Source organism: Magnolia sinica, chromosome 14 (genome assembly GCF_029962835.1).
Source record: "Magnolia sinica isolate HGM2019 chromosome 14, MsV1, whole genome shotgun sequence".
NCBI classification, from domain to species: Eukaryota; Viridiplantae; Streptophyta; class Magnoliopsida; order Magnoliales; family Magnoliaceae; genus Magnolia; species Magnolia sinica.
In genome coordinates, this window is record NC_080586.1 from 7,633,234 (window position 1) to 7,659,887 (window position 26,654).

The following is a 26,654-nucleotide window of genomic DNA, read 5'->3' on the forward strand; positions in this document are numbered from 1 at the left end:
GGACACTGGGGCCCTTGAATCAGATCATTTCGCCAAAGCTCACTGTCGCGTATGTCGTGTCAGGGGATCTGTGGGGCCCACCGTGATGTAAATGTTTTATCCACGCCGTTCATCCATCTTAAAGATATCATTTTAGTGCATTAACCCAAAAAGGAGGCAGATTGAAGGATCAAGTGGACAAGACCATAGGAAGCAGCTGGGAATGAATTCCTACCGTTGAAAACTTCGTAGGGCCCACCGTGATGTTTTTTGGCCATCCAACCTGTTCTTAAGGTCACGTAGACTTATATGAAGGTATAGAAGGGAAAACATAAATATCAGCTTGATCCAAAACTTCTAAGACGCGGATTGCGTCCTACTAGGGATTTGTGAGGCCCACCGTAATGTGAATATTTTATCCAAACGGTTCATCGCTTTTCTCAGATAATTTTAAGGTATTATGCAAAAATTGAAACAGATACACAGCTCCAGTGGACCACATCAAAGGAAGCTGCAGTGATAATGATACCCACCGTTGAAACCTTTCTAAAGGCCACCGTGATGTTTTTTTTACCACCCAACCTATCAATAAGGTCATGCAGGCTTGGATGAAGTGAAAACACAAATTTCATCTTGATCCGACACTTCTCCAGCTCCCTGGAAGTTTTTAAGGGTGGAAGTTCAATCCCCACTTTGTGGTCCACTTAAGCCCTGAAACTACCTCAATTTTTGGCTCATATCTTAAAATGATCTGAGAAAAGCGATGAACGGTTTGGATAAAATACTTACATCACTGTGGGCCCCACAGAACCCTGCCCGCCCGGACGTAGGACGCAATCCGCGTCCAAACTTATGTGCCCCCATGATGTTTTCAACGGTAGATATTCAATCCCCATTGCTTCCTGTTGTGTGGTAAACTTGAGCCTTCGATCTACCTCCTTTTTGGGATCATGCCTAAAATGATCTCTAAAAGTTGATGGACGGCGTGGACAAACATACATATCACGGTGGGTCTCACAGGGCCCCTGACATGACCGTCCGTCTCTAGCTATGTCCTGGCGGAGGGGGGTCATAGGTCGCGATGAACCACGGTAGCTTCGTCGCGGTGAACCCGAGATCGTCATAAAGCGCTTGGAACACCGGAACCAGTTGCTGACTGCAAATCGCATTTTCTCAGTCTCCGATCCTAATTGCCTCCGTAGAGAGAGAGAGAGAGAGAGAGAGGAAATGGCGGCAGACGAACTTCCTCTAGATGACAAGGCGAAGAGGATGCGAGATCTTCTGTCCAGCTTCTACTCTCCAGAACCTTCCTTGGCTGCCTCTGCTTCTGCCAAGTCAGCTTCCTTGGACGCCATCAACTCCACTTCCTTCGATCCCGATCTCTACATGAATCTACTGGTAATGTCTCGATCTCCGTTCTCCATTCGCCGTCAATTTTCCTGACCGAAGAATATTTCCTTTGAAAACTAGGGAGCTGTTTGGTGCATGGTATTAGATGGGATTAGGTGGTATGGAATTGCATTTGGTCCCATGCAAATTCCGTCCGGTGTTTGATAACAATAGGAAGGATTGGATTAATCCCGGTGTCATATATTCCAGAGCCAATGGTGGACATTGCAGGGTTTTTGGTGGATTTCGAAATCCACTACAACTGTGGGCCCTGCGTCAATGCACATGTTTTATACACGCCGTCCATCCAGATGTGCCCTTTACACGTGACATTCAAGTTGCATATGTGTACAGGTGACTGACTGACATCAGTTGTGAAACGTGGTCCGTTCATTACAATTCCATGGTCCACCAAATGCAGACTTCACTTAGTACACTGTATTGCTCATGGGAATAATTTTTTCCCAAATGTGGGATTGGACGGTGAAAATACCATGGTATTTCCAGGCATGTAATCATTGTGCAATAATGGTGTTAATTCTATCTAATACAATTCCATACCGTTTAATAACACTGTCCAAACAGGCCCTAGGGTTCTGCTATCTAATTCCATTCGTTCAACTCTAAATATTGAAATTTTGGTACTGTCTCCTTTTTGTAGTTGTGAATTTCGATAATGTTTGACATTTTTCAATTCAATTCTTCATTTAAGCTTGAAAAAACTGAAAATGCCTTGAATTGGGACATTGCCAGCACGAAAAACATGGAACCAACTCTTCCTTAAAAAATCAAATTTAACAGACTAAAAATTGTAGAACCCATTTTTTTGAATTCACTGACTGAAAATCATATCAGCTTAACGGCTGTAGCCACCGATTTGAGGACCATTCGATACTGTTCATTTTAAACCATCCAATAAATGTTCTCCAATCTGATTGCCAATGGTCAAATAAGCCTAATGTTTTGTTCATGATGCATCTGAACTTTGACCCACAATTTGGATAATTTAGCTTGAATTAGTTGGATGCTCCTATGCAATTCCTAAGTGCCTACATGTTGAGGGTCCTACGATTGGAGTGATTTTTTTAGAGATGTTCAATCAATTGGGGCACACATGCTGAGTGGTCCCTGCTTACCTCACATGTTTCTGGACAATCTGTCGATGCACATATAGGGTTATAGCTTGAATTATGATTTAGTGGGCCCACTTTTGTGGGCTATTTGATGCTTGGAATTGCCTAACCTTTTGTCCTAGCCCATCTTACAATGATCTCAGCCCAATGATTGTCTTACATGGCACACAAGTTTGTCATATTAGCATATTTGATATGATTTACCTCTTCAAGTTCACCCTCATGTGAATATAACACTAGAATCCTCGACAGCTAATTCCCACAGTCCAAACACAAGTTTCTAGATTCCATGATGAAATTCTATGTTGTCAAACACAACCGACAGAATGAAATTGTCAGGAAATCCAAATCCTGGATTTGGATTCTTAAGTAATTTTCCCATTCCAGGTTGCCAAACGACCCCTCGCAAGAAAATTAGAAGAAAATGGATGGCCGTTGAGGTAAAGCCTGATATTACTGGTTCTTTATTGTAATGAAAATAACTTGAATCAAGTTTTTCATTTTTCTTTTGGGTGCAGATATGAGGGATTTGATGGGAGTTTTTGTATTTGTGATGCTTGTCCTAAGACTTAAATGCAAATGAATACAATAATGGCCATTTGAGGAGTTTGAAATAAATGGAGTTGTAATCATGAACTTACTTGAATTGAGATTCCATTGGTGAGAGCTTTTTTATTCCTATTATTTTCTTAACAAAGAATTAGAGCTTTTTAATGTTTTGTTTAGACTCTACAAAGCTTGGGTACTGGGAATATCCATTATTTATACGGAAATGGAAATGTTTCATAGGAAAATCAGCATCTTGTTGCTAACATATTAGTGAATAAAAGATACCGAATGTTTGAAACAATACCTTCATGTAGAGAAATGTAGAAAAATGAAAATTTCTCAATCATTAGATCTTATACCAAGCTGAGAATCTGCATCTTCTCTCTACAGACTGGGATATCTCAGGAATGAGAGTTTGTGACGCATACCTTCTGGGTTTTCATTGGATATTGTCTTCCATGACAATGTGAATGTCCAACTCTATTAGTCTGTTGTGGGATTAAGTGTGTCTTCTACAAAAATGTGAATGTCAGACTCCAGTCCAAATTGTTTCTAGGTTTTGAAGGTAGAAACTTGCAGAAGCATTCTTGAGTGCTGAGTAGATTCTTTAATTTAATGTATACCTTACATCAAGTGTTTTACCTGTGTATGTAACAAGCATATGGTTTCCACTGTATTATGTGTGCAGGTTCAAAAGTCGAATTTGGAGGGGCTTCTTCAAAAACATGTTGAAATGGCTGCTGAAATAAAAAATCTTGATACTGACTTGCAAATGTTAGTATATGAAAACTACAACAAGTTTATCAGTGCCACAGATACAATTAAAAGGTGAAGGTACTGCTGATCCACGTTTTTGTCCAAGCTTTAATGTAGACTGGTTTGTGGTGTGTGTTTGTGTGTGGGTGTGGGTGTGCATATGCATTGGTGTGCACACACGCATGTGGGTATGGGTAGATAGAAATTTATATTGTCATTGCTTGTCAGTTTCGATGAGTGTCTTCTCAGTTTTGATGAGGTCAAGGGCTGTTTTTCATCCGCATCTCTGGTCTAAAAAATGATTCTCTGTGTAACATACACACATAATGAAGTGATATGCCACTTGTAGACCGGGTGAAGGTACTGCTGATCCATGTTTTGGTCCAAGCCTTCAGCAGGCTTTTCCCATACCAGCATTTGATCATTTTCCCATCTCCTCTCCTCAAAGATGGATGAATGGGGTCTCATTCCTGCCAAATCCAAACTCATGTGCCTTCAATACTTAGTGCAAAAAGTCAGAGAGTGGCGATCGGAGATGAAATTCGAAGGCAGTGCAGGGAGAGGGTTGGGCCTGAGTTTATTTATTTATTTATTTATTTAAGATTTGGACCTGAGGTTGCAAATTCTCAAAATTAAAATTAGAGATGGAACAAGGAACACTTTGGCAAACTGGAAGAGGCCATGGAAAATATCCTTTTGGAATTCAAAGTATCGACAGAAAATTGAGTTGGGGAGATCAATGGCAGATGAGGTTACGAAAAAACAACAGCTTTAAGAAGACTTTAAAAAGAAGGCCAATGAAGAGAAAATCATGTGGCATCAGCTATTCATGTCTTTCCAGCTCAAGGTAGGAGCAAGAATATCAGATTTTTCCGTCATATGGCTAGTGGTCACGAAGGGTTAACCTTTGAGAGTGGATCGTGTGAGTGTGGAAGAGCCGCAAGCAGTGTGCTTTGTGGTTGTGGATTTCTACTACCACCCATTCACCAAGGAGCAAAGGTGTTGATCAAACTTGAGTACTTCAAGTTTAATCAAATCAATGAACTAGATCTGAAATGCGCATGAACTCCTGATAGAAGAAGAGGAAGTGTTGGCCGTGGTGTAACACAGCTTGGGTCGGATAAGGCACCGAGACCAGGCAGATTTTCCATTGCTTTCTTTCTTTCATCTTAGAATGAGGTTAAGGGGGATATTATAAACTTCATCAAAGAATTGTACATTTGCAGTAGATTAGGTAGGGATTTGGGAACCTCCCTTATCGCTCTTAAGGAGGGGGTGGAACCCTCGTTGCGCATGAATGTATCAATCAAAGAAACAAAGGCCACAAGCCGGAGATGATCTGCAACATTGACCTGGAGAAGGCTTATGGTAATTTAGATTGGCGTATCTTGGACTATATATCGTGGATGAGATTTGACGTTAGATGGAGAAGTTGGATGCAGATATGTGTCTCGTCAGCAAAATACCCGGTGTTTGCCAATGAATCCCCGAAAGGCTATTTTCAGGAATCTCAGAGGATTCTTCATCCGCATTCCCATTTATTGTTGTTTTGGAATCCTGAGCAGGATCCTTATCAAAGCTAGGGAGGAGGGGCTGATTGACGGTTTTGACATTGGTTGGAATGGGCTAATGAATGTGTCGCATTTGCAATTTGTTGACGACACCTTAATATTTTGCAACGCCAAAAGATAGCATCCGACAAACTTGCAGTTTATTCTAAGGTGCTTTGAGGCTGTCTTGGAACAAAAGGTTGACATTAAGAGCAAAATGCTTTGCATTGATCTGGAGACCTGTGACATGAGGGACCTTGCGATAATTCTAAGCTGTAGATCAGGTTCTCTGCCATCTATCTTTCTCAGGCTGCCTTTTTGTTTCTGTATCTCTTCTCCCTCTAAAGGTCCTTAGGACCCAGTGATTATCAGAATGGAAATAAGACTGGCTACATGGAAAGGAAGGTATCTAGTGATTGCCGGATTGATTTCACTAATTAAGGCAGCTATGGCTGCCATTGCGGTGTATTTTATGTCTTTGTTCTGTTTCCTGGTAAGCATGTGAGCTAGAATTGAAAAATAAAAATAAAAATCCAATGTGATTTATTGTGGCAGGGAGTGGAAAGTAGAATAGTAGATACAAAGCACAAGTTCCATCTTCTGGATTGGAAAGAGGTTCGTACACTGATAAACCAGGGTGCTGCAGGTCTTAGACCCTTGAAAACAATGTATGAAGCATCAGAGGGCAAATGGATGTGGCGTTTCCCAATGAAGGTTGTGCATTTTGGAGGCGTGTATGGAATGGCACAGCATTTGAGAGGATGGTGGAGGGATTCCAGTGTTTGTCAGATACAGTCTCCAGATGTTGGAAGGGATCTCGTCAATGGAAATAGCAATGCTAGAGGGGTTCCATTCGACATAACTGGCAATCAACCAGATTTTGGGAGGACTGTTGGTGCAGGGAATCGCTGCTGCAGTTAACATTTCAACGCCTTTATGCTCTAGGTTCTGTCAAGGATGCTAAAGTCAGTGAGTGCTATTAGCACGTGGGAAACCATTATGTTCAGTCTCAAGCATTTAGTCAGTGGTGATTGAGCTCTTTTGAGGGAGAGTTCCATGTTGTGGTAATGGGACCCTTCCATGTCTTTCTTGGTTAAACCAATGGCATGTCATTTGTCCAGAAATGATGGCTTGACTGTGCCTATGGACTGGATTTAGAAATCTAAAGCCTCACCCAGAGTTATTGCTGTTGCTTGGCTTGTTGGTTGTGTCCGTGTTTTGACAATTGATCGCCTATGTCGAAGCAACATGATTCTTGTGAATGGCGGCTGCATGTGCTTGCAAGATGCTGAATCCGTTAATCATCTTCTTCTCCATGGTTCATAGCCAGAGTCATCTGGTCTATGCCATGCACTATTTAGCAGCTTATTCAAGCTTGGAGACGGCATCACCATCGCAGGAAGCAAAAAATCTCATCAGGGGTTTTTGCTTCATGGCTATTTGTGGTCTATCTGGAGGGAAAGAAACAGCCACAATTTCTCTAGTATTAGTGCTCTGACTTCTGCGGTCATTGAAAGAGTCAAACACCTTGTTTTCTCTTGTGCTGTGGCATTGGGTTTCTTTTCTGTTTTTAGTTCAGGGGTTAGCACCCTTAGTTGGTCGGTGTTCTTAATTGATGTTCTAGCATTGTAATGGTCCTCAAGCCCATCTTTTTGATAAGGGTTTTCTTACCGTTAGGAATAAATCCCTAAGGTGATCGTACACGGATTATTATATTTGTCCAAAAGTTCCAAAACAACCCTAACAATGAAAGGAAACTTCTTCATTCTATAAGAGACTTACACTTATAAATTTAGGCAGGCATGGATGGAGTGCTTTGTGCTACAAAACTCAAAATCTCGTTTTCTAATGTGAAACCTAAAGCAAACCCTCTCTAGGTAAAGAGGGCTTGTATTTCATGAGCTAATGAGTTTGGATCATTCACCTCCTTTTTTTTGGTAATGACCTTTGACTTGCTGCTGAACCTCTTTGTTGTCTTTCTTCTCTCTTTGGAATAAGGTATCTCATATTATTGATCAACAAACAAATCTTTGTAGTCTTGCAAAAATGTCTAGGGTAGTTCTTAATTGAGGCCTTATGAAAATAATTCTTTGCTGAATGATTTGATGCTTTGGGAGGCAAAGCTCTTGCACCTTCTTGGGGAGCCAACAAAGAGACTGTCTTCTTGGTGAAATTCGCCATTGGTTTACATATTATAGTGGTAATTGTTGTAACCAAGCTGGAGAAAAGAAAATATAAAAGAAAACCATTTAAAACAAAAGAAAAGTCCTACAACAAGGGTTACCTATCACTAAGGGGGTGTTTGTTTTTCAGTTTCCCCAGGTAAATGCAGGTAAATGAATGTAAATGGGTAATGATTAATTACCAATATAATTCCAGCACTTTTTTTTTTTTCTTATGCTGACAATGACAACTTGCTTTTTGGACACTAAAACCAAGGAGGGTGAGAATTTCATGTGGGGCCCACTGTGATATATATGGCTTATCCACGCCGTCCATCCATTTTGCGGGGCTGATTTTAGGGCACGAACCCAAAATTGTGGTGGATCCAAGTCTCCTTGAGAAATTCCCTAACTGAGAACTTTGTCATGATACCCTCATCAAGATTGACCTCCACTGATTTGTTAAATATCTGGTTCCCTCACTAAAGATCGATTGATACGGAGACTATGAGTGTGAGACACTATTGGACATTAAGTATAACCTTGGAGACTATCCAAAGAAAAACCTAAAAAAATTGAATGTCTCCTGCAAAATGCCCAAGAATGAGATCTATCACTATACCCTTCACTCAAGATTGATCTCCATTGACTGGTTGAAATATCTGGTCTGGTCCCCCTAAAATGAACTGGCACTGCGTCTCTTATTGTAAGATGCTATTGTACAATAAATATATTTTTGGAGAACTCTCAAAGTGATGCCAGCCCACAGTCTACCATAGGGCCCAGCATGTGCTGATTTGGACCGTGACAGAGATCCTGGAATTAAGGTAGAAATTCTAGAATTCCATGGTCGGTTGCTTGTTAACAGCTTCATTGATTTGCTAAGCAAGGAAATTGTGGACGATCGAAAGATTAAGTTAGCAACTATGATGTTTTTTGGCACACATTAGCATGGTGGGATGATCTCTAAGCTGGATAAATCAGTCAAGGTAAGGGGAAAGTAAATTATTTGGAAAAAAAAAAAAAAGAAATAAAAAATGAAGTTACCCACGACTTACACCTGTGACCTCCATCAAAGATGTCACAATCTACGTCAAGGGAACAAATCAGTAAATGAATACACTGAGGAGTTCTATACATTGAAATCATGGCTAGGTTTTATGAATTTAGAGACCAAAAGATTTTTAGATATCTTAATGGTTTTAACCAATGTTTTAAATAGCGGTAGCGTGTTGTGTAACGTTCAGCCTTTTGTAGCTTATAGCTTACGCTACATGGTACTTATATTTTTAAATTTTAAAAAAGGCAAAATATTATAAATAGTAATATATATGTATATATAATTAATTAATTAATTATTTATATGCATTCTTTGCATGCAAATGCACATTGTTCTTCTAAATTTACTAGATTAATGTGGCCAAATTTCTATCTAATTGAATAATGTTTGTAATGAATGTGATATAATAATCAAAATTTGAGGTTTTTTCTTTGTAGGATGAAAAATAACATTGTTGGCATGGAGGCAAATATGGAGCAGCTCCTCGAGAAGGTGGTTGGAGGGTTTTATTTCACTTTTTGATTTTTTTTTTATTTTAAAATTTTAATTCCATTTGCAAAATAAAAAAAAAAAAAAATCACCTGCTGTCAACCTACTATTGCAGATTATGTCCGTCCAATCAAAAAGCGATGGAGTTAATACATCCCTTTTTGAAAGGAGAGAACATATAGAGAAATTGCACCGAACCCGGAACCTTCTTCGTAAAGTTCAGGTATCGAATTGACCCTCAACAGTTCTTTTCTTCTTCTTCTTCTTCTTTTTTTTTTTTTTTTTGTCCCCATTCTCGAATAAGGAATGGTCAGAGTGGGTCAATATAATCACATTGAGCAAGTCCCCATTAACATGAAGCAGATTGGAGAAAGGAAGAAGTCAAAATACAAAGGCTTTGTAGTGGAAGGTTACCTTTGTCTCATTCAAGCCTCTCATGCCAATAGATCTGACTGCTCAACTAGATGATACTTTGTTATGGATGTGATGATATCATCATATAAGTTTTGTAAATTGTAACCATACTAGGTACCTGTGATGGGTGCATGGATGTGTGGTTGTTAGCATTTTAGGTTAGAGCTAGACAATTGCCATGGTATTCTGTAGGATTTAGAATTTATTCTGTTAACCGTTATTTTAATGAATATATATATTTTATATTATAGAACATCACAATGCCCATTGGTCAAAGAAAAACTATCATATGTTGCTCTTGTTGACTAAATGAACTGCTGAGAGGTGACAGTGGGTGCTTGCTTGAGATCTATCAGAATCCCTATGCCGACTCTCATTGAAATGGTTTTCATTCTGGACACCTTTTCCATTGAGCTATGCCGTCTGTGGAGATTAACTAAATAAAATTAGAGCGAAATTAGAAAACATAAAAGGTTAAAAGATACATATCCTCACCAGACTAATAGGATGCCATATTGTGTCAATAAAATTAAATATCTAGATGCAACGGCACATCAATCATGATGTAAATAGCTGTTCTGATACTGGAACATGGGGATGCGGATTGGGTGGTGAGGAGTTCACCACCCACCTCAGTGGTGAAATGATGTGGCAAATTTTGATTGGTGGGACCGTACGCTGTCAGAGATAGGCCCATGCCTTTTTAAAGGTTTTTCAGCCGAGTATGAACTCGGCCCATCTCCGACAGCGTACGGGCCCACCAATCAAATCTTCCCATGTTATTTCACCACCGCGGCGGGTGGTGAGCTACTCACCACCCAATCTGCGTTTGGAAAATGGCACCACATAAGTGATGATTGTTACCAGTGCGAAATTTACATCTTGAGCATTAATAAAGCATAAAGCATTGCCTAGACAAACAGCCTGGATCTTTTACATTGTGTCCTTGTTTAAGCTTTGGCACTAATTGTTGGCCAAGTAGCTTTACTTAAATCACATGATGCCTTTTATGATTTACCAAAGATTTCTTCTTTTTTCCTTTTCTTTTCTTTTCTTTTCTTTTATTTTGAAAGAGCAGTTTATATACGATCTTCCAACTCGACTTGGAAAGTGTATCAAATCAGAAGCTTATGCTGATGCAGTGAGGTTTTACACTGGGGCCATGCCGATTTTTAAGGTTAGATACTTTCCTTGGGCCTCTGTTGTTGAAATCTTACCTTCTACTTGTTCCTTTTTTACTTCTATTTCTTGCCACAGTGCTCTTGTTCAAGTTGAAACCACTGTTCTTGACTGATGAGGCTCTTTTTTATTCCTTCTGCAAGGCATATGGAGAATCATCCTTCCAGGATTGTAAGAGAGCATCTGAAGAAGCTATAGGAATAATTATTAACAATCTGCAGGTATTCTCTCTCATCCTTTACCCAGCGCTTCAAAGTTAGAACTGACCTTGCTCCTCAATATCCTTCATTAAATATTAATCTCAGTCAAATTACTCAGGCTATGATGACCTCTTTAAACCCCTTTCAAAAAAATTAAAAATAATAATAAACTATAGGTCAATCTATTTGTGAGCTCCTGATTAGGATCATCAGAATCTCTCCTTGATCTTCTTATGTACCACACTTCCTATTTATGGCAAAGGGGCCTTTCTTCCTGGAATATCCCCTTGGCATAGACCTATAACTTGCTCAGAAACTGAATCCTGTGGCCTACAGTTGAAATGTCAAATAGCCAGATTAGTAAGAAATATATTTCATTATTTAGATGGAATGAATAAAGTACATGGCTCAATTTTGTTTTTCCAAATTGAGCAAGTTACTCATCATCATCATCTCCTCACCTAAGACTTATCCCAATTAGTTAGGGCTGGCTACATGAATCCTGCTCCACAATTCCACTCTATCAAGGTCCAGACCTCCAGTTAAACCATAGGTCATTAAATCCTTTGTTACTATCTCCATTCACATCCTTTTGGGCCTTCCCCTTGCCCTTTTAAAGCCTTCAATTTGTACCAACTCACTCCTAACCAGCACGGTTTGTGCTCTCCATTGCACTTGACCAAACCATCACGTCTACTTTCCCTCTTCTTATTAATCACTGGTGCTACTCCTTGGTTCTCTCAAATGCATTCATTTCTAATTCTATCCTTTCTCGTCTTGCCACTCATCCATCTCAACATCCTCATTTAAGCTACAGTTGTCCTATATGTTGCTCTTTAACCGCTGAACATTCAATAAAGCATGGCCGACCTTATAGTTATCCTATAAAATTTCCCTTTTAGCTTGAGTGGCTGTCAACACATGGGTGGGCTGCCGGTCGGTTATGCCGTGTGTGTTAGATATGGGTTGTTTGTGAGATTTGGAGTCGCTACTAGCTGAACAAACTCAAAATCTTTGGCCAACTAGATACCATAGAATCATTAAGAACCAGGGAATTGAATACTCCCCTACTTGAGTATCTCCTGTGGTTGGTCTACATCCACAAACCCAAATAAGGGCCTCGGTGAGGGAGAAGAAGGGGATGTAACCAAAAGGGATAAAATGCATGTAATGGAATGGCCATTGTTCAAAGTCTCCCTGATATTATTGAAATATCTCTGATATTATCTGTAACTCCAGCTCAGTGATGCCAATAACACTAGTATAAAAAATTTCAGATATTGGCGATGTATCGCTAAGTATCGCTAATGTATGATATTTCCAACATTTTCAATTGTGTAAATTCCAGGTGCTGCTAATATCGCTAACATATCGATATTGCCAATATGTCACTAAGATTTTCGACTGTTCTTGTATTGCTAGTGTATTGGCGATATTTCGATAATATCGTCAATGTATTGATATTGCTAAAAATCTAATTATTAAAAAAATTACTGTTTCAATTTTTTTACGGGCACATGGTTGTATGCAATGTTCAAATTGTTAACGATAATATCAATAATATTGCGATATTATAGTTATTGCAACATGAGCAATATTGAGATTAAACTTCGTTTCCTTTTCAATTGTCAACAATTTCTCGGCGAAATATTGTGTTGTCAATATTCTGAAAATATTGATGGATGTTTGGATTGAAGGTTGGATGGTTGGATGGATATATGGGATTGATGGGATGGTTGAACTAATTTCTTATGACCAGTGTTCGTAATATCGATACTATTAGCTGATATATCGGCTGATAATCGTTATCGTGGGCTAGCGATACGAAACCGCTCAAAAGCCTTTAGAAATTAAAAGAAAATCCTAGAATTCTTAATATCGTGAGATATATCACAAGATATTGCATAATGTTGTCAGATATGGCTAATATTGACGATACATCGCACGCTAATAGAAATTTTGTCTTCCCATCTAGAAATTCCAAAAATATAGAAAAAATTCTCTTACATTTGAGTCGCTTTTGATTAGATTTGGTGGGCCACGGTCGACATCGCCGGATCATGTAAGAGAAACCCTAAACCCCCCTCTTTTTTTCTTTGAAGATAATTGTTTTGGAAGGAAACCAAATTTTCGCCGAGAATTACAGGGATTCAGGTTAGGATTTGAAAAAAAATGAAATTTTGGGATAGATTTTTAGTAATTTTGGGTTGGGAACTTGGGATTTTCGGCGAGGATTTCAGTTCGCGGTTGCGGACTCGCGACCGCCTTTAACGAAGAAGAGGAGAGTCTTTTGAACTCTCTCTCTCTCAAGTTAGGGAGCGGAATAGTTGTTACATTGGTAACAACGTATTGGGTGCTAACCTTACCGTGTGGGGCCCATCTTGATGAGCGTGGTTCACATCCACGCCGTCCATCCGTTTTTTCAGATCATTGAAGGACGTTATGCCAAAACTTAAGTAGATCCAAATCTCAGGTGGACCATACCACTGGAAAAAATGTTGAATAACCATTAAAAGAATTTTCTAAGCCAAAAAAGTTTTGGGTCAAGCTAATATTTGTATTTATCTTTCATCGAGTTCTGTTTGACCTTATCAACGGGTTGGATGACAAATAAACATTACAAATATCCTTAAAATGGGCCTTGGAAAGTTTTTAATGGTAAGCATTCAATCATCACTATTTCATGTGGTGTGGTCCACCTGAGATTTGGATGTGCTTAATGTTTGGGACCACGTCCTAAAATGGGCTGGAAAAATGAATGGACAGAGTGGATATACAACATATCATCAAGGTGGGCCCTACAATAAGGGTGACACCCACTAAGCTATTACCCGGTAACACCTAATCTGCGCCTAAGAGTGGGTTCGGTGCAACTCGATTGCACCAAAGTTGGTACGACCCTTCCGGTGGGGCCCACCTTCATGTATATATTGTATGTCCATTCTGTCCATCCGTTTTTAAATATCTTTTTAGGTCATGAGACACATTTAAAGCTCAAGTAGACCCCACTGCAAGAAATAGTGGGAATTAAACTCCTACCTTTGAAAACTTCATGGGGCCACATAAGTTTTTTATCAAGTTGATATTTGCATTTACCCTTCTACATATCTGTCTGAAGTTATGAACAGGTTGGATCTCAAATAAATATCATGGTGGGCCCCTAAAAAATGGTTTTAAGTTGAAACGGTAGGCATCATTGTCCCCATTATTTTCTGTGGTGGGGTCCACATGGGCTTTGGATCAGCATCATTATTTAGATCATGCCCTAAAATGATCTCTCCAGATGGATGGATGGTGTGAATACCACACAAACATCATGGTGGGGCCCACAATCAGGGTCCCACTCACATCCATGTTCCGTGTTGTGTGTGGATTGGGTACTACCCCCACTAGGACGGGCATGACTTCGGCGGATCCCCGAATTCACCGAGGTGGATGGAATCCCTGACTGTGGGATCGACCTCGATATATGTTCCTTATATCCACGCCATCCATCGGTTTTGAAAATTCATTTTATGGCATGATCCAAAAAATGAAGTAGATCTAAATCTCAAGTGGGCCATAATAAAAGAAACAATGGCAATCGATCATTAAAAATTTCTCATGGGCCGCAAAAGTTTTGGATCAAGCTGATATTTGTGTGGTCTCTTCATCCAGGTCTTTGTGACCTTATCAACAACTTTGATGGAAAATAAACATGCCGTTGCCCCCATGAAGTTTTTAATGGTGAGGATTCAATCACAACTGTTTCCTATGGTATGGTCCATCTAAGACTTGAACTTGCTTCATTTTTGGAATCAAGCCCCAAAATGAGCTGTAAAAATGTATGGACGATGTGGATATAATCAGTGTTCGAAATATCGGTATCGCACAATGTATCGCACCCTTGGGATACAGATACGTATCGGTTATCGCACGGGATATATCGTTTGTATCGCATAGTTTATCGCACTTTTTAGAAAACATGGGGAAACATTAGCAAAATGGTTGAATTTTTTTATGAAACTTTGAGGATTATTTAAAAAAACCTTAATGCACACTTTTAAATCATAAAATATCAAAAAAGAAGTGCACATAATAAATTTCCTTTGTATAAGGTACTAAGTTATGCATGTTATTTGATTAAACTAAGGTAAATATATTTAAATATGATGCATACCATTTATAAATGTATAAAGATATGTATGAACATCCAAACATCAATTGGATTTCATTTTAACATATCATTTTAGCGCATGGGCCGAAAAATAAGATAGATCCAAATCTGAGGTGGACCACACCACACAAAATAGTGTTCATTGAATAATCATCATTAAACTATTTTGGGCCTATAATTTTTTTGGATAAAGCTAATATTTATGTTTTCCCATCCAGGTTTGTCAAACCTCATGGATAGATTGGATGGCAAATAAACATCACGGTGGGCCCTAAAAAGCTTCAATGGTGGACATCATTGCCACCACATTTCTTGTAGTGTGGTACACTTGATCTTTCATTTGTCTCCTTTTTGGCCTCATGCGTTAAAATTACTTATAAAAATGGATGGAGGGTGTGGATTGGCTGGTGTACCACACGAGGTATGAGCATGTGTCGTGCGAAGATGGGATGCAGATTTCCTACTAAATCCTTTCGCAGGAGTGGGGCACACCGTGATGTTTGTGAGAAATCTACTCCATCCATCAGTTTTGTGGGATTATTTTAAGACTTGAGGCAAAAATTGAGCAGGATCCAAGACTCAAGTGGGCCGCACTAAAGAAAAAGGTGGGTAGGGAAATTCCTACCGTTGAAACCTTCCTGGGTCAACAGTGATGTTTACATTCCATCCATACCGTTCATTACGTCATCACTACTGGGATGAATTGAAAACCCAAATATTAGACTGATTTAAAACCTGTGGCTCCTCGAATATTTCAACTGTGGACCTTCAATCCTCACGTTTTAGGCCTACTTGAGTCTTGGATCCGGCTCATTCTTGGCCCTATGTCTTAAAATGTGTTCAAAAAATGGATGGATGGAGTGGATTTCTCACAAACATCACGGTGGACCCTACCTAAGTTTCCAGCACATGAATTTCATGCGAAGCCTGGACGAGCGTCCCACGAAATCGGATTGCGTACTGAGTTACTCAGTGCACTTTTATCGTACTGAGTAAACTCAGTTGGACCCACTGTGAGTGTATGTGGTTTATCCACACCGCCCATCCATTTTTACTGCTAATTTTAGGGGTTTATACCAAAATTGAAGTAAATCCAAAGTTCAAGTGGACCATTACACAGGAAACAGTGTGGAATAATGATTTCCACCGTTGAAACCTTCCTAAGGTCCAAAGTAATTTTTATTTGTCATCCAACCTGTTCATAAGATCACAAAGACATGGATGAAGAGAAACCACAAACATCAGCTTGATCCAAAACTTCTTTGGCCTCCAAAAAATTTTCAATGGTAGAGGTTTAATCAAAATGTTTCCTGTGGTGTGGTTCAATTGAGATTTTAATTTGCCTCATTTTTGGAATCAAGCCATAAAATTATCTTCTAACATCAATTAGCGGAGTGGATAAAATAAAAAAATAACAATGGACCCCACAAGTTTACTCAGTACGCTAAGGGTATTGAGTTACTCAGTACGCAATCCACTTCCGTCGTCCACGGCGTACAAACAGTTGAAGGGAGATCAGAGTTACATGGCCCCACCAATAATGTATTTATCATATCCACACCGTTCATCCATTTGGAGAGATCATTTTAGATCGTGAACCCAAAAATGAATGACATCCAAACCTTAGTTGGACCACACCACAAATAGCAGTGAGGACAATGATTCTCACCGTTATAACATTCGTAAGTCCACCACAACGTTAGCTTTCCATCCACTCTGTTCATGAGGTCACAAAGACCTTGATGAATAGGAAAAACAAATATCATATGATCCAAAACTTTTGCAACCCCAAAAGGGTTTCAATGGTGGACGTTCCATATCAAGCTGCTTTTTTCCAGTGTGGTCCACTTGATCCTTGGATCTGTCTTATTTTTCTCGTAAAGCCTTACGACGAGCTCGCCAAATGGAAGAACGGTTTGGATATAATATATACCTCATGATGGGACCCACATAACTTGATGACGTCAACGCAATCGGTGCCGTGCGAGGCACCGTCCGTCCGCCTCCATTGAATAAGGGCTCGGGGCCCGTTTCTTTCGAAGCAGAGAGGGTTCCGGAAGCAGAGAGGGTTTCGGCGCGTTCCGGAACCCTAAAATCTCTCCCGAGGGCCGATGATTTCGGGGATTTCGACGGATTTTGCGCCCAAATCTCTCTAAATCAGAAGCTTCTATTCGAATGGCCCATCAAACACAGCTTCCGATCAGGGCCATCTTCTTTACAGGTACCGAAATCTACCGTTGAAAGTTTTTCTTTTTCTTTTTCTTTTTCTTTTTCATTTTTTTTCGGATAATGACGCTGTCCCAGGTGCGATATCGACGATAATATCGGCCGATATCTGAAGTTTTAGATTTTCGGTATCTTCCGGGGGTTATCGGATGAGTTTCGTCTCGCTAGGGTCCGATACCGATAATATCGGCCGATATATCGGCCGATAGTATCGATATTTCGAACACTGGATATAATACACATACATCAAAGTGGGCCCTACAATTAGGAATCCATCAATCTCTATTAAACATTCCGTTGGATGGCAAATAAAAATTCCGTTGAACATGGATTGCCTACTGATGCTGCCATTAAACAATGTATGGACATGTGTTCTATGGGCCATATCATGATGTATGTGTTATATCCATGCCATTGATTTATTTTTTTCATATTATTTTATGGCACGATTTGAAAGATGAGGCAAAATCAAATCTCAAGCACAATAAGAAAATAGTTGTGATTATGCCCCACTATTTCTTGTGGTGTGGTCCACATGAGATTTGAATTTGCTTAATTTTTGGGATTGTGATCTATAATAATGTGGGAAAATGGATGAATGGATTGGATAAAAAATCATACATTGTGGTGGGGCCCACGGAGCACCATCCAGTAGCTAGTGTCTACCGATAGCGTCAATAGACAATCCACGTCCTGCCAGGACCTAGGTAGAAATGGACGGTCTTATGGGGCTTGTGGTGGGCCCCACCATGATGTTTATGAGAAATCCATTCCGTGGGGCTCGAGATGGAGATGATGAGATGATTACGAGTCACCGCACAACTCCATGAGAGTTTAGGCGACAACCAGTCACATTATTAATAGGTATATTTCTCAATTTCTACTTCTTTTGCTTTTTGATTAATTGGTTGTGTTTCCATATATATCTTGATACATTTATAAATTTTATGCATTCAATTTGAATATAATTCCATTCGTTTAGTTGAATAGCGCATAACTTATGACCCCGTACAAAGAAAACCTATTATGCGCACTTCTTTTTTGAGATGTTATGATTTAAGAGTGTTTATTAAGGTCTTTAAAAAAAAAAAATAATAATAATTTACAATTCTTTAAGTTTCATTGAAAAAATCAATCATTTTCCTTATGTTTCCCCATGTTTCCCAAAAAGTGTGATAAATTACCCGAGATAAACGATATATCCCGTGTGATAACTGATACACAGTGCGATACCGATATTTCGAACATTGCTGACGACAACACATGCTTTTAGGCCCCCATTAAATGGAAACTTATTATTTATGCATTCTTTTTGCAATTTTTTAATTCCTAAATATGCAAATATGTGTATTTTAGCATCTCCTAAAGTATCACTGAAAAATTCCACTGTTTCCCTCATTTTCTTCGTATTTCCAATCATCGGTGATATTATCAATGATATTGATATTGTTTCCATATCCCCGGCCAGCGAAACTTGTAATGATATCAATACTTCGAACACTGGGAATGGAGCGATAACTTTTTGAAGAAAGGAACAATAGATGCCTTTCGAAACCGTAGGATTGTTTTCTTTTTTCCTTTATCTTTTATAAATTGTATTTTTTTAGGCCTTGTCCTCTTATAATAAAATCATCACCTGTCAAAAAAAGATGGAGAAGGGGTTAGGCACCCATCTCTGCTTGCACTGATGTGCAGTCTCTACTTTGTGGGTTTAGCGATTTTTGGGATTATTGAGCTTAGAGGTGTACACGAACCGAGCTAGCTCGCTCAACTTGACTCGAAAAAGCTCGATTAGACTCGGTTCGAAGCTGAGTTCGAGTTGAGTCGAGCTGATTTTTTGAGCTCGAAAATGAGTTTGAGCCGGTCCCCGCTCGACTCGACTCGACTCGACTCGGCTCGGATCGAACCCAGCTCGAATCGAACTCGGATCGAACTAGTTTGGTGACTCGGTTACTTTGATATTGATGTTGCTCACCAAGTGTTTGATGAAATGACTCAAAGAAGTGTGGCTAGTGGCTAGGAAGGTATGTATATAAAACCAACACCCTTTTTTTCCTGATTTTTGTATTGCTTAGAAGGTGTTTGATAAAATACCTGTAAAACCATTGCTACTGTCTTAAATACAGTGAGATTTTGAAGGTGCAGTCCAGGTGTTTGTGAAAATGCTGCAATGGAAAACTCAGCTTGACCTTGGCTCGAACTCAGCTCGAACTGGCCCGAGTTGCTGATTGAACCAAGCTGAGTTGGCCAGTCAAGCTCGAGGACTGAGCCGAGCCGAGCCGAGTTCGAGCTGAGGTAAGCTAGTGGCCGAGCCAAGTCGAGCTGAGGCCAGCTCGACTCGGTTTGACTCGATGTACACCCCTAATTGAGCTCTAGATATTATTACTCAAAGGAAGATCCTTAATCCTTCCCAACATATAACTTATGTGTATGGAAGACGTTGAATTGATAGATGACCTTTTTATTCATTGCCCTTTTGAGTGTAAGAGTGTAGGAGCATTTTTTTTTTGGCTTAAAACTACTTGGGTGATGTCGAAGTACGTGGAAGGCCTCTTAGGGCATGGCATGGGGGAGGTGTTGGAAAACTTGAAAAAGCTAATTGGAGGTTGATAATCATGGTCGTGTTTTGGTCTATTTGGGGAGCTAGAATGGGCGCTGCTTTCGATATGAGTGTACCGATGTGATGGGGTCATTAGGAAAATCAAGAATCTTGTTTCAAGTTGGGCTGTTGTTGTAAATGCAGCTTTGGCTTCTAATCTTTCAGTTTACTTATTTTTATTGTGTTTGTTTTCTTTTTTCACCTTGGTGCGAGTCTTCTAATAAATTTGTTGTTATCTCTAAAACAAAAGATATTATTACTCAACTGCAACTGTGATCGGGGAGATGGTGCACTCAACATCGATCATGTTCGAGGAGATGATTATTGCTCGAAGATGAAAGCTAGAAAAGCAAGACCGATCCTTGGTTTTTTTATTTCCAGGATCCATTTATACGGGAAGAGAGCATACTCCAAGCAAGATCGATCAAAACAGACATAAACAATGGGGTGTATGAGAAGAGAGATGCTAGAATAAAAAAGCGAATGTGGTAATAAGCCACAGGAGAACCACAGGAAATGGTTGTGCACGTTGGAGATGTGAGAGGGGAAAGAAGAACCCCAACACTCTTTAGGTGAAAAGTTGATTGGAGGTCTTAGTCCTAACCAAGGTGTCCCGTATCGGTATCGGTTGGCGTAACGGTGTCCTCCAAAATCGATACGGATACGGGGGCGTAACGGTGATACGGAGGCGTAACGGCCTGTAACGGCGCAAAATTTTTTTTTTACCAAAAAAATATGAAAAAATATGGATTAAATCCAGAATATTCTAAGCATTCCAAATATGCATTCATTTATAAATTGGAACATGTTTATGGTGGTGTAACGGTCCACTCTTTGGTGAGAAGTTGTATCGGACTGTCTGATGAATTTATGAACCAGATAACCTGAATTTGACTAGAAAATTCATATATTTAATTTTCTAACTATCTACTATCAATGATAGATATATTAGAATGAAAGTAAAATGAAAATATCTTACATTAGGTGTTTGCAATTATTTTTGAGGAATTTCTCGAACATACCTGTGGTCCTGTGCAGTGTGCTGCACCGTGCACGTGACTGTGATAGTGTAATTCCTGTCTATGACCTGACATCCTTAAGTCAAGAATATTAAAAACAATAATTAGTAGTGTTTGATATACTCCCCTGCAACTTGATTAAGGATTACTTGATTGGTTGTCAGGGGAGCTATTTTAAATACAAGTTCGGCAGTGTCAAGTGTGTGCATGGCTTCTTGCAATAATACTGTTGTGAGCTGTCTGCTGCAACAAATACTTACCTTAACACAAATATATACTCACAATCACAAGTCACCACCAAAATGAAAATCTGCTTTTTTGTGGTTGCTCGACCTCCACATCATCGTCATCGTCACCATCAGGCTGAGGTTGTCCAATAGGTATAGGTGCTACATATCCATAATATCTAGTGCCAGAAGGAAATACTAGATCAACGAAACTAGAGGATGACTGATCCTGACTAGGCAACGACTCTGACCCGGAATAAGGATATCCACCAGTGCCCGTCGAATAGCCATACTGGTGCCCATACTCAGGCTGTTGAGAATCTTGAGATTGAGAGTGCGTCTGCTGTGATGAGTAACTTGGATTTGGATCTGGATATCTATAATCATATGGATATTGATCAGGAGGGCTACTCCAACATGAATGTGATGGAACAGGCTCAGTATAACCATCATAATTCAATTCACCATAAGAATATCCATCATAATAACCAAGACCATGAGCCTGCTGATGTTCCGAACCTCTCGGACCCGATGCACCACTAGATGTACCCACCTCCTGCTGGCTGTATCGTGACTCGGTACACTCATAAGTCTGACCTCGTGTACCACCTCGTCGCTGTTCATCGACATGGTGATCTGTAGACGGCTGTATAGGGCGCTGCCCAGCACCAGGGGCAGGGGGGTCATCGTCTTCATCCAACACGGTCACGCTACTACTGCTCGTACTCTTTTGTTGATCTTGAGCCGTATCTGTACGTGGCATAAACGCTGCCCCTCTTACTGGGTCCAACACATTTGCACGACTCTCTTGTTGTATTTCTGGGTCATCAATTTCCAATTCTTCACTATCCTCTTCAATTTGTTTTTCCCTTGTTTCCAACCAAGGTAGAAGTGGGTCATCCTCATCATAAATATTATCCAAGTTTATTGGACAGTAGTCTCCGTCATCAGCAGCTGTAATGCTCCTATGATGTCGTCTCATTCTTAGTTTTATATTGTAGTGCATGAAGACAAGTCTATCTAATGTTCTAGTCTGCAATCTATTCCTATTCTTTGAATGAATGAGCGCAAAACAACTCCAATTCTTTTCGCAGCTAGAGGAAGATGTTGTCTGGCTCAAAACTTTTACTGCAATTTTTTGGAGAGCCTTCGTACTCTCTCCGAAATTAATCCACCATTCGCCCGGTTGCAATCTAGATACTGCATGCTGTGCAAGAGCATCTCCAAAGCTACCAAGGCGATTTCCAAATGTATCTAATTCATTTAATGCCTTTATTTGCAGATCTAAGTCAGGCTCTAATCTCTTTATCACATTTTTTAGCCCGACACGAACTTCATCATCCGCAACAAATGATTGGGCATATCTATACCTAGGATTTAGGTAGTAACCTGCTGCATGAAGATCGTGATGGAGTTGGTTTGTCCATCTCTTGTCGATCATCTTCCAATAAGTCTGCCAACTTCTACAATCACGTTGAATTGCAAGCTTTGCCTTATCCATGGCATCATATATGAAGCCCATGGTAGGTGCTTCATCGGATTCAACAAGACGGAGTACCCTCATTAGTGGCTCCATCACCTTTAGGATCGCCTTGACCTTCTTCCAATATTTGTTGTCCCGTATGGTATTCGCAACTTCGACCGGTATTCCTGATGTCTTCTTCCCATGTTTTGTGTTGAGCCATTCTCGGGAAGCGAACATCTCACTCAACTCTTCCCTATGTTGGAATAAACTCTCTAATGCTATAAAGTTTGTTGCGAATCTAGTCGCCGCAGGCCTCAACAACTCTCGTCCTTTCGTGAACTTTCTCATTATTGCAACTACTTGATTATGGTTGTAAATAAACAACGTCACTTCCCTTGCCCTTTCGACCATTTCCTTAACATTCTTCTTCTTCCCAATATCTTCCAATATAAGATCAATACAATGGGCAGCACATGGTGACCAAAAAAGATGTTTTCTCTTATCCATCAACATATGTCCTGCAAGCTTATATGTTGCTTCATTATCTGTCACAATCTGCACTATATTCTCCTCTCCAATCTCGTCCACAACTTTATCCATTAGTCCATTAATATAAGTAGAATTTTTTGTTGCCTCTGAGGCATCAATTGACTTGTGGTATATAGTTCTTAAGTGGCAGTATACCATGAAGTTGATCATGCTGCGTCTGGTTGGGCCAGTTCAATCATCACACATGATTGTGCATCCTCTGGCTTGCATACAGGTTTAAAGGTAGCCACGTATGCTTTCACATCCGTAAACTCTGCATCTGTCCATTTCCCCCTAATCTCCTTAGCCGTGGGAGCTTTTATTCATTCACTTGCTTCTGCTACTGCATCAATTACCACCTGCCAATATGGAGAATTGGCTGCGTTAGGAGGTATGTTGGCATGTATAAATAACTTTGCTGCTGCTCTACCTAATTTCTCAACGGAAGTTCTACTCCACATTTGTTTTATCTTCTTTTGTTTAGTTGATTCTTTCCTAAATAGGATTGGATCAATAGAGGGTCTCCTAGGCTCATTTACTTCTTCATCCAAACGTATAGGGGCATCATGTGAAGATGTCTGTCGTCGGCTCCCAAACATACGTCGTAACCCACCAAACCTACCCCCCCACCCCCACCTGCAGAAGCAGTTGCACTTCCAGTTGCACTCCCACTCCCACGCCCACTCCCACTCCCCCCCCCCCCCGTATCATGCACTGACCCATGCGTGCCAAACATGCGGCGATGTTCTTCCTCTTCACGAGCTAGACGCAAGCTCTCTCTCCTAGCTATAGTAAATTCTCGATCTGAATCTTCGTCAGAATCAATAATATCTTCATCACGAATGCCCATATATTCAGGACCAAACACTTCCTGTCGAGCTGCATCCAAAATATCATCTTTCTTCTTTTGTACAGCAGCACGTTTACCCTTCGACTCATCCAGACTAGCTTGCATTAAAAGCATTATCTCTTTCGGTACTCTACTACATGACGCAACTTGATCCTTTCGATGTGCCAAATGTTGTTTGAGACGGGTAATTCCACCAGTCACTAGTCTATCACAATACTTGCACTTCATTTGGTGCCTAGTACCACCAACCCTCTCACAATGTTGCCATCCAATATCATCACTTGTTGTTGGCCAGACCCAGACATTTCTTTAGGCTTAAGTAGACACTAGATAATTAGATTTGAGTATGAGTGTATGACCTATGTTAATAAAGATGATTTTATATTCTAACTAAACCCTAAGAAGCTCCAAGGCAAAACCTGTCCAATATAAGCAAATAAAAACATAAAGTCACTAATTCAAAAATAGAAAAAAATTATAAAATGACACCCCAAATCTGTAAAATACACATTAACATGTTCTACTATGATTAACACATCATATGGAATGATTAAAACAGCAAAACAATCATTAAAAATTGATTTTTTGAATTTTTTAAAAAAAAGGGGCAAAATTCATGCGTAAATAGAAAAAAATATTTAAAAAATACAAAATGGCACCCCAAATCTGTAAAATGCATATTAACATGTTCTACTATGATTAACACATCATATGGCATGATTAAAACAGCAAAACAATCATTAAAAATTGATTTTTTGAATTTTTAAAAAAAGGGGCAAAATTCATGCGTAAATAGAAAAAAATATTTAAAAAATATAAAATGGCACCCCAAATCTGTAAAATGCACATTAACATGTTCTACTATGATTAACACATCATATGGAATGATTAAAACAGCAAAACAATCATTAAAAATTGATTTTTTGAATTTTAAAAAAAAGGGGCAAAATGCATGCGTAAATAGAAAAAATATTTAAAAATATAAAATGGTACCCCAAATCCGTACAATTCACATTAACATGTTCTACTATGATTAACACATCATATGGCATGATTAAAACAGCAAAACAATCATTAAAAATTGATTTTTTGAATTTTAAAAAAAAGGGGCAAAATTCATGCGTAAATAGAAAAAAATATTTAAAAAATACAAAATGGCACCCCAAATCTGTAAAATGCATATTAACATGTTCTACTATGATTAACACATCATATGGCATGATTAAAACAGCAAAACAATCATTAAAAATTGATTTTTTGAATTTTAAAAAAAATGGGCAAAATTCATGCGTAAATAGAAAAAAATATTAAAAAAATATAAAATGGCACCCCAAATCTGTAAAATGCACATTAACATGTTCTACTATGATTAACACATCATATGGAATGATTAAAACAGCAAAACAATCATTAAAAATTGATTTTTTGAATTTTAAAAAAAAGGGGCAAAATTCATGCGTAAATAGAAAAAAATATTAAAAAAAAATTAAATGGCACCCCAAATCTGTAAAATGCATATTAACATGTTCTACTATGATTAACACATCATATGAGATGATTAAAACAGCAAAACATATTAAAAAAGTATAAATACCTATTTTTGACAAATTTATGAAAAATGGCCCACCAAGCTTTGATTCAACAAAATCCGCAATATAATGTGTTTTTTCCTCAAATATCCAGCCAAGGTTGGTTGAAATTAGTAGTAGAAGGAGTGAGAAACAGTTTGGAAGCAAGAAGTTTCGAAAAAACATAAAAAACGGAGCTTAAAATGCAAAAAAAAAAATGGCCGTTTTTCGACCGTTACGGCGTTGACCGTTACGCCCGTATCGGCCGATACAGGTACAAAAATCCGAATCGGCCGTTTCGGCCCCGAATTGCGTAACGGTTCGTACCGTTACCGTTACGTATCGGCCGATACGGCCGATACGTAACCGATTTGGCATACCATGGTCCTAACCTGATTCCCTTGATCTAGATTACCTGGGTGACTTGGGCTAATGAGATATGGTCTTAATCTCTAGCTAGCCCCTCATCAGCCTTCCTTAGCAGCAATTTTCAAATGGGGAGGGGCTGGAGGGGCCTCTTTTTATAGAGGTGCCAAGGATATCGGATTTCCGCCAAATGCCAAGGTGGCTAACTCAAGTCATGAGGCTTCCCTGGACTATTGTTGCGATAGGATGTTGGGTTCAGGTTGAACGTGCAGCGGTGAAAGTCCAATTCCACTGCCATACTCAACTCAAGGCCCGAGGTACCGTAGACATTTTGTATCACAGGAAGCCACGTGGCTGCTTCTGATTGGAAAAAATGTTTAGGTGGAAATCCAATTTCCGCCTGTGCTGAGCGGTCATTTTGGCCCTATTTTGGTGTTCGGATGGTCTGAATGAAGCCTTGGGTGGGTTTGGATTGGGTTGGGGGTTCTTGTAGACTTATGATCTTATATAGGGTTTTTGGGATGCGGGTTTTGGGGTTTTCAATTTCGGGTTAGGGTTCGGGCTTCGGCTTCGGTTCCTGGTTAGGGTCCAAGTCGAGGTTTTGGCTCTGGGTTGGGATTCATATATAGATCTCGTGTGAATAATCATTCCGTTTTGGGTGGGTGTCTACAATTGTACACGATGTTCACATAAAACTCCATAGGCACATCTCGATTTCTATTGGCAACATCCTTCTCAATCTCTCCACTTTCATGATTTATTAACCCAAGGGATCGAAAGCAGTCATTTT

At 39.5% G+C, this 26,654-nt stretch overlaps 1 protein-coding gene across 4 annotated transcripts in view; it reads left to right on the plus strand.

The window, feature by feature from the left end:
* The first annotated feature begins 1,113 nt into the window (after window positions 1-1,113).
* The window catches only part of LOC131225841 (vacuolar protein sorting-associated protein 51 homolog), a 63,020-nt gene continuing 37,479 nt past the window's right edge, over window positions 1,114-26,654 (plus strand). Inside the window, exons 1-6 of one of the 4 annotated variants that reach the window (XM_058221437.1) lie at window positions 1,114-1,377; window positions 3,739-3,878; window positions 9,016-9,070; window positions 9,183-9,290; window positions 10,560-10,658; window positions 10,804-10,881. In XM_058221437.1, coding sequence (XP_058077420.1) covers window positions 1,207-1,377; window positions 3,739-3,878; window positions 9,016-9,070; window positions 9,183-9,290; window positions 10,560-10,658; window positions 10,804-10,881 — 651 coding nt within the window. In that variant the 5' untranslated portion in view covers window positions 1,114-1,206. The remainder of the gene's footprint in view (window positions 1,378-3,738; window positions 3,879-9,015; window positions 9,071-9,182; window positions 9,291-10,559; window positions 10,659-10,803; window positions 10,882-26,654) is intronic. The other 3 variants (XR_009161585.1, XM_058221436.1, XM_058221438.1) reach the window with 3 other exon arrangements.